General features: G+C 40.3%; 1 gene segment (V, D, J or C); it reads left to right on the forward strand.

The window, feature by feature from the left end:
- The first annotated feature begins 337 nt into the window (after positions 1–337).
- On the forward strand, positions 338–9,408 carry LOC133113925 (Ig mu chain C region membrane-bound form-like). The segment is given in 4 exon segments: positions 338–677; positions 1,198–1,497; positions 6,259–6,374; positions 9,157–9,408. Coding segments are annotated over 4 exon segments (714 nt in total).
- Positions 9,409–9,631: the final 223 nt, after the last annotated feature.

A 9,631-nucleotide genomic window follows, 5' to 3' on the forward strand; every position in this document is an offset into this window, starting at 1 on the left:
CTGTCTCAACTGTAGGGCCCCACCGGTCCGGTTTTTATGCACTAAAATGTTAAGGATCCGTTCTGCCCAAACCACATTTCATTGAGTCCCATTTGGACAGAATTTGACATAACATTTTAAAGCGCGCATGCACGCTGTGTTGATTTCGCACTGAGCATTTTTGAGTGTGAATCTACCAATGGGTTCCACGTCGGGCAATGCAGCCAAACCACACGTGCCATCATAACTGAGACGTATCGAGTTTCCTTTCCGTACAAGCGTTACGGTTTTTTTGCTTCCACATTTATATGCTTGTGCTTGTGTCCGTGTTTCGGCGGTGCCTGCACACATCTATACACGTGCTTGTGTTTGTTTTTCAGTCGTAATCAAGTCCGCCGCTCTTTATCTAATGATCCCGACTGAGGACCAGCTAAAGCACAACAAGACCGCTTCCTTTGCCTGCTTTGCCAGCGAATTTTCTCCCAAGGAACTCACTTTTACATGGAGCAAGAATGGCAAGAAGTTGACTGGTGACATCACAACCCTGCCCGTGGTGGAAATTAGCGGAAACTTCAGCGCCTCCACCTTTCTGCATCTTTCTGAAAATCAGTGGAAATCTGGAGACAACGTCTCCTGTGCAATTGAACACCTAGGCGGAAACTTCGTAAGGACGGCCATTTACAAAAATCCCTCTAGCGGTACGTTTAAAGTGTCTATCTACGTATCTGTCTGTCTATCTCTGTCTGCCTATCTATCAATATATCTACCTGCCTGTCTACCTGACTATGCCTCTGTCTATCAATCCGTCTATCTTTCTTTCTGACTATCCGTCTGTCTCTCTGACTATCTATGTCTCTGTTTATTTATCAATCTGTATGTCTGAATATCCGTCTGTCTGTCTATCTCTGTCTATCTATCAATCTATCTGTCTGTCTACCTGCACTGGGTTCTTCCTCTATTTGCAGTGTTCCTTTTACATAAAATTAACCCCAAAGTACACACGTCACTCTGGATAAGCGTGTAGCGGCTGTGATGGCTTCACTTGGCTGCACAATGGCCCTTGGCCTTTTGGCAACTGCTTTCATTCCTTATGGTACCGCATGTCATTTTCACATTCCCACTGCTCTCTCTGTGTGCAGATCAGTAGTTTTGCCACTTTAAAAACTCAAGACAGTGGTGACAAATTGCGTTCTTACATTTTGTATACCTGCTCCACAGATTGTGGAGGAATTCCCGTTCAGGTGACAATCCCCGAACCGTCCACCACGGAGCTGTTCCTGCATGGCCGGGTGGAGCTGAAATGCCAAATCACCGGGGAATTGGGAGTCGTCAGCGATGTTGAGTGGCGAAACGGAGATGGCACGGTCCTCGTGTCCGACAGCAAAATTGTGGGAAATTCCCGAATCGTAACGCTCCTGGCCAAGAAAGACGACTGGGCCAATGGAACAAAGTACACATGCATAGTGATGCACGATTGTTCCGGACCTCCAATTTCCACGCCCTACAGTCGAGATATCGGTAAGTTCCTCCTCCGGGCTCCAATTTGATCAAAAGCAGTTGCAAAGCGATTGAGGCTTCGCAAATTTGGGGAAAAAAACAAAACATATATATATATATTATGATCACGTTTTATCTAGTTTATTTGTCTGTTGTGTTTCTGGGTTTCATAACATGACCCCCCCCCCCCCTATTGTTTCGATAACCTAGTCTTTTGATTCTGTCCACAAATCAGTGATGGATGAATGAATCAGACATTGTAGCTCATTGTAGTATTGTAGCTGGGGTTTGTAAAGACTCATGAAAGCTCACGTTTCATCAAGTATTTTAAGCCTGTAAGGAATAAGGTCAGAAATATGTGATTAGGATGTTCTTAACTGAAGAGTTCTAATGCCGATGCAGGATTCACTACTGGCACGTTTAGTTCGTTTAGTTCTAGGGTTCTAGAAAACTGAGAGTTGAAACATTCCAAAAAACCTACTCTTCATTACATTACGTTAAAGGCATCTGGCAGACGCTCTTATCCAGTGACGTACAACAAAGTGCAAAGTGCATACCCATAACCGGGGACAAGTGCACTGAAAGACCGTTCGAGGGAAGCACAGTTTTAATTGCTAAGAATCAGTTTCAAGTGCTAATAAAAATAAGGACTTGGGTCTTGTAGATTAATCCGATAATGGATTATATCTATAAAACCGTCTTTATACGACACAACGCAAAAGAATAATACACATTTATGTAGGAAATGGTGACGGTGAAAGGGTTTCTTTGATGCCCCAAAGTAAAATATAGGTTTATGATTTCACAAAACACAGGGGAATATACACAGTAATTAATTGCACCGTAACTGAATTCAGTGCAATGCAAACACACTTGCCGTTAACAATAACAACAACAACAATAATAATAATAATAGGAATAATAATTTGTTATTTAGCTGACGCTTTTATCCAAAGCAACTTATAGTTGATTAGACTAAGCAGGGGACAAATCCCCCCTGGAGCAAAGTGGGGTTAAGGGCCTTGCTCACAATAATCAGACATGTGAAACTTTCCCTTGTACGGAGACAGGTGTTGTTGATTCTTTGCCTCAGGCTTTGATCTTGTGCGCCCTTCACAGCAGTGCTGTAAGCACTGAGTTTAACCAAAGTCATAACCAGCATCGCATATTTTCAGGACGTGAGATGCAGCGCCCCACCGTGTTTATAATGATCCCAACCGAAAGGGCTAGCACCAGAAAAGTGACCCTGGTCTGCTACGCTAAAGGATTCTACCCCAAGGAGGTGCTATTCTCTTGGTTTGCCGACGACGTGTCCATGGATAGACCAAAGTTCCAGACCAGCAAGGCGGTTGAAATGGATAGTCTATACTCTGCGTACAGCCAGCTGTCTGTCAGCATTGAGGACTGGGAGAAGGGCACCGTGTACGGCTGTGCGGTACACCATGAGTCTGTGTCCAACAACGAAAACAGAGCAGTAGTCAGGACCATCGACAGCATCTCCCAGAAGGCCTCCACCGTTAGCTTTGATATGTGTCGTTCTGGCAACAGCCCGGCTTGACAACGCACGCTCCCGTTCCTGTACCTGTCCTTCCTTTGTGCCTGGTTCAGTCTGACTGCAGTGTCTGTCTGTCTGTCTGAGTGTGCCTCTCTATCTTTAAAGTTTTTAAAAATGCAGAAACAAAATGACAATAAAAATAAATGAATAAAAAAGAGGCATGTCTGTGCAGTCTGTGTGGTTTACATGTTCTAATCTGGGGTGGGCGGTCAAGGTAATGCAAACATCCCGCCATAGCCCTCAGAGCCGAGACAAGGGCTCACTCCGTGAAGATACTGCTAGAATCTAGCTTTTACATTGCAGGGTAAAACGTGAAAGACATGCAGCACTCTTAAACATTATTATGATTTGTTTAACACGTTGTGTTGTGTATGATTTGGTTCTCAGCATTAGCAGTTGTAAGCCCAGCCTTGTCTACCATACTGCAATTCACAGGATGGTGAATTGGTACTTTAGATAAAGCCTTGCATGTTCTATGTTGCACATTATGAAATGCTACCATTTATTTATATAAGAAAAGCTATCATAAAAATGATGCACAGAATGAGAAAGAAAAACAACAAATTGTTGCTTTAGGAAAAATAACATTTAGGTCAGCTTAACAAAAGGAGTTTCAACTAATTAGAGACAAATGGTTATGAGTGAGAGGCACATTTTAGATGGGAAAGATATTAAATTATAATACATATTAAAGAATATAATATTAAATATATTAAAGAACATTATACCTGCCACACAGCTCCCCTCCTCCGTGAGTCAGTTCATCCACAGTCAGTTGTGTCCTTGGGGTTCTCTGCCATTCCGCCTATAACACAGAGAAAAGGGGCTGGAAAGGTAGCCGGGACATGCTTTTACCGTGCTGTTCGCTCAACAAACCGCTGTGTCCCCGTTCATGTGTCTCTTGGTCTGCGTCCTCTATCGACTCTGTGTCTAAGTCTTTCGTAAGAGCAGTGCAGGTTCTACCATCTCTCTGGTTCGCCAAACAGGTTCTTCAGAAGCCAGGTGATGGAAACCAAAAAGAATAAAATAACAATAACAAAAAAAAGAGCAAAAGAGAGCTCTGGTTGTCATAAATACTCCACGCGAGAGACTAAAGGAGAAGGTCTGCCAGGAGTACGTGTGAACGTCCAGCAAGGAAGACGCCAGGAAAGCCATCGTTAAAAGCTCCAAAAGCTCTGTCCTCGTAAAGAAGGAGGTTCCCTTACTGCAACAAAAAGACCCAAACTGCCGATGCGAAAGCGATTCGATGAAACTCTTTGGGGTTCAATCGATACACCGTTTGTCATGAGCTGAGGAACTTTTCAACACTCAAGCAAGATAGCAATTCAATCTCTTCAGAGGCCCATTCTACAACGGTTGATAAATCACACACTTATCAGTCAACCATACAAGTAGTTAATTATTAGTATTTCCTCTTTAAGAGCTTGCAGAGGAAGATTAATCACTTGCCATCCAGAGTGATGTAGCGAAGCCACTGAATGTCAGAACACTAATTTTTAGTTATTATTCACCACCAACGCGTATTTTGAAGCTTGGTTTGACATTAAAAATAATGTATTTTGCCCAGATGAAACTTCTCTCAGTGAGATGGACTGTCTGAGAGAACTAATTTCTTACGACATGACCAAAACGAAAAGCCCTAGGCCTGACGCAACCCAGATCAAAAAAGAATAAAAAGAATGGGAAAATATGTTAACGGAAGACTGACTGGTGTTTAATACTTCACGCAGACACATTTCATGGTACAGGGTCCACTGAATTCTGATGCCGACTTCCAACCAAAAGTATTATTTCGCTAACAAAAAGCTAACACTGCTGGCCATATACAGCATTGCTCTTGGTTCCACAACAAGTCCCAGGCGAGTCAAAGCTACCGTTAAAGCTACCGTTAAAACAAACACTCAAATAACTTTTGGAATTACGAGTGGAAACACCAACGATAACAACAATAAAGATATTTACAGTGATATACAACTGTACGAAGTAGCTAACGGGTAATAGCCATTGACAACGCGTGCGCGTGGTAACAATACAGCAGTGCGCAAGATGCAGCAGTGCGCAAGATGCTTTTTAAATTTACACCATTTTTTTAAACTCATTTGATGAAAAGCATTTTTTTTTACAAACAAATGTCCAAATGTCGTAGTTTATTTTAAAGGATTTAGAAAAACGATTAATTTTATTGTATTTATTTATCTGGAAGTCTGAGACTGCGCCATATCATAAAACTGAGGAATAATTATAAAGGCAACAAACATTACATCATGGATTACTACTTGGATTATGTGGGCCACTGTGGGTGACAGTATTTTAGCTGGAGAACCGTGTCAATCAGAACAGTTATAGTCATTCTTTAAAGCTAAGCTACATTCTACATGGCCGACCAAAGGGCGATTACGTAACCTTCTCCACCGTGCCCAATTGAAAATACACGAGGAGCAACATCTCACCGCTATAACAATCCAAAAACATTTGATTGTCAATGGAAACATTGCTGGAAACCATCGACATGGTATAAGAAATGGAGACAGCTTCTGCTTACCGGTTCCATGAATTCCTATAGGAACTAATCAATGGCATGAAGGCAGTTAATGGAGGCCATGTTTCTGGCACCAGGGCATGCACACTGGGTTCCAATACCGGATCCTGGGGATGACTAGGAATTAATTATAAAATGAAGCATATCATCTTCTGTGGGGCTCCGAAAGCAAAATGTCCCTGGGGAGCAATTCAGTGTGAAGAAATTTCCAAAGTTTTCAGAATGCTGTCCAAAATTGTATAATTTGGCCAGGGTAAGTGCATAGATGAATGCACCTCAGTGGGTATATTCGGCACCAGAGGCTTAATAAATGGAGAACATGCCCATCCCCTCCCCTGTTGGAAACACGGACAAGTTTAAAACAGCATATAAATGAGAAATTTTGGAATGCAGCCACGTTGAATCGATACTGCTACAAAAATTATATTTGCCAGGTATCAAATAGGCTGTTTATGCTGGATTGGCACTTTAAAAAAGGAAAGCAATGGAGTGTTTATTATTATTATTATTATTATTATTATTATTATTATTATTATTATTATTATTTTACCTTAAACCATTGGGACAACAAAAGTTATGAAATAAGCACTTAGCACTAACAATAAGCTAAGGAGAAGAAACAATGGTCTTTTAAAATAATGAACCAATGAACCATGCGACGGTTCTAATGCTGTCTCCTTCCTTTCAGAAGACTGCAACTCCATTGATGTGGAGGATGACTCCGGCGCAGCCGACACTGCCATTGCCTTCATCTTCCTCTTCCTCATCTCTCTGTTCTACAGCATCGGAGCTACTGCCATCAAGGTAACCACATAGGTAACCCGGGGCAGGATGGGCAACACGCACGGTTTCCTTAAACAGGGCTTAAAGCAAGATACAATTCTGTGGCTAAATTGTTCAGAATAATCTGAAATTCCTCTGTTAAGGCGGTAGCTAACGTGGCGGTTATTCGTTGAATGTAAAGTAGGCTACTCTAAATATAACTACGCTAGTTTACTTATAAATGTCGACAGATAGAAGTGCAAAAGTCATGGTTTCGCAATACTATGACAAAACAATTAGGTTAATTTGCGAAATATTACACAAGTTATGCTGTTATTACATGGAGTTACGATTAGTCATTTTCCAATTTGATATGGGATGTTATTTTAAACCGGCAAATACCGCTGTTCGACGTCGGACTTCTTATTTCTTGTAATATGCCGTGTAATGTAATGTAATCGATTTTCATTTTTTAATGTGATTGGATAGGACGCATCCAGAACAAAAACAAAGACACGTGGGATCGCGTTATGACATTTAGGACTTTGTGTTGCAAAAGAAGGGATGTTATCATATTGATAGATTACGCGAAATTAAATTCCTCCTGTATATACTATAATTTTAGGGGACAATTTGCAAAGTTATGTATTATCTTGACTTGGTCAGGGAGTTGTTGTCTTATTTTCTCTTTTATTGTATATATATATTTTAATTCTTTTATTTTTCGAGAATATTGTTTTGTGGAAAAAACGGCCAAACGCCGGAAATTCGCCACCGTGCCTGAGAACTTTAAGCCCTGCTTGAAGACATGCATGTCAGCTTCTGTGTAGCCTACTCCTTGACCAAGAAAGTGGAGTTGGTCCACAGGTGCTACACTGTGGATGCTGCCCACTGCTCCTAACTAACTAGGATGGGTCAAATGCAGAGGACAAATTACCCCGAGGGGTTCAATAAAGTATGTCTTAAATCTTATTGAGGAGAGCCCAACAACTGGTGAATAGGCTACCATTCTGTTCACGAGCCTTTGCTAAACGTAAATATTAGTCTGTAGCTGCATTATATGCAGTTAATGAGTACTTAAGTTTCGGGACAATAACGCAATTTTAAAGACTGCAATTCCTAAATGGTTCACTCCATATGGACACTAATACACTCAAGTGAACTCAGTAGCTACTTACGGATCTACCCCATGGTTTGACTTAGAGCTAACTTTGATAGACAGTGAAGGCTTTTTTCACTTCTTGAAAATCTTCTCCATTTTGTTTAAAAAACAAACAAACAGATGAACTGCAAACACTCCTGGAATTTAAATGACCAAACATATCAAATAACAAGCTCCTTTTCAGCTTGAGAAATATAGCTAGCCTACAGTATGGATCGTTCTTAATCACGTGACAAGACTGACGCGTTGGAGGACAAGCGGCCATAGCAACCTATAGCAACCCATAGCAACCCATTCATTTACATGGTCAAACACAGGTGTTAAACTAGACCGACATGAGATGGCATCCATTAAAAATGATCATGATGGTGCCCAGTCAATATCAGTTTACATATAAAGGTTGGATGGTTGACCTTTAACCGAAGAAAACAAAGATATTATGAGTGGGACGTCTCTGTCGAGCAACCCTCTGCACCAGCTGTACTTCAGTTCATACGTAGCCTTAGTTCGCTATAACTTGAAATCCTACTAATACTCTTGATTTATGCATTACTAACATGAAATCGGTGACAACACGGAAAACAACTAAGAAGGATAACAACGTAACTAGCTAACAGTCCTATAGCCTACACCTACACTCAGTAGGTGTAATCACATGGGCTAACGTTAAAATATTTTCTGCAAACAGCATCATTTTTCCGTAACACCGTGGAATTTTGCATTTATACCACACAACATTTATCAGCTAATTTTATCGTCGAGTAGCTCGTAGCTCGGTAGTTTGGACTAGACGCTTGGTAAAACTGGCTCATGCTGAATGTGAGGAAGTTATATGATACTGCGCATTAAAAGTAAGCTTTCCAGTGATAAACGGATGCGAGCAAACTCGTATATACTCAAAATCTTGCCTACTTATATTACCAATCCACCATGCTCTTATTTCTCTTGACAACCTTCGCTTTTCTTTTCTCTGGTGGGTAAATAATCTTTGTCGAACGAAAAAACGACTATCTCGCCCGATCAGCTCGATTTGAGCAACCGTAGATTTCGCAGAAATTAACCATAATGAATGGGCTATGTGTTGTCGCTTTATACTCCTTGTAGTTGACCTGATAGTGGAAGATAATACCACCGTTTCAATGATTACACTATGTGTATGGTGAAATCAATATAATTACTTACCATTTCTATCTTTTTTGAACGATAAAACCATTTTTCTCAGTGCATAGTCATTCTAAGCCAATTATTTTCTTATTATAAGCTTTGGGGTTGGGTAAAGCATCCCAAATCTTGTTGTTAGATCCTGAAATGTAATAATTTTTCTTCATGAAAAATCTGAAATCGTGGGGACTGGCTCAAAACAACGCTGTTGATGATGATGATAAGCCTTATTTTTACAGACAAAATCAGTCAAAAACAGTAAATCTGTGTTTCCGAAAAAAGTATGGCCTATGTGTTTGTGTGTGCAACTGAACACATAACTATAGGTTTGACGGCAATAGTCAGTCATTTTCTGTTTAAATAGACATGGAAATACTAAATATTGACGTAAATAAAGCATTTTTTTGTGAGGAAGTGTCAGCTTGTATTGTTCATTCAATTGTGACAAAGTACACAGTTTGTTTGTCATGTACTAATATATATGTTCTTCTCTCATTACAGGTGAAATGAGAGACACACAAGAAGAAACCTGGTTGTGTGCTTATGTGTGTGTGTGTGTGTTCTGCTAGTGCAAATATCTCTTATAGACATGACATGATCTTATATAAGCATGATTTTCTACTGAAACAGTCCTCTGTGTTTGTAAATGACAAAATAATATGATATCCTGTGATGTTACTCTGTACATATTTCACTGTAACTCCAAATATTTCAAATAAAACATGTCGCTTGCCTGTCTTTGAAAAAGACAAACATTTTTGTTTTTGTATTTTATTATAATTTCATATATATTGGATCCATAAATGCAACACTAATTGGACAAATATTTGTCCGTAAGTATTTGGACAGTGGTACAATTCATGTTCTTTTGGCTCCATACTCCACCACGTTCGATTTGAAATGAAACAATCTATGTGAGTCTTCGACTGTCACCTATAATTTCAGAGTATTTACCACCATATACGCTGATCCATGC

This window comes from Conger conger, chromosome 2 (assembly GCF_963514075.1).
Source record: "Conger conger chromosome 2, fConCon1.1, whole genome shotgun sequence".
In the NCBI taxonomy this organism is placed as follows: domain Eukaryota; kingdom Metazoa; phylum Chordata; class Actinopteri; order Anguilliformes; family Congridae; genus Conger; species Conger conger.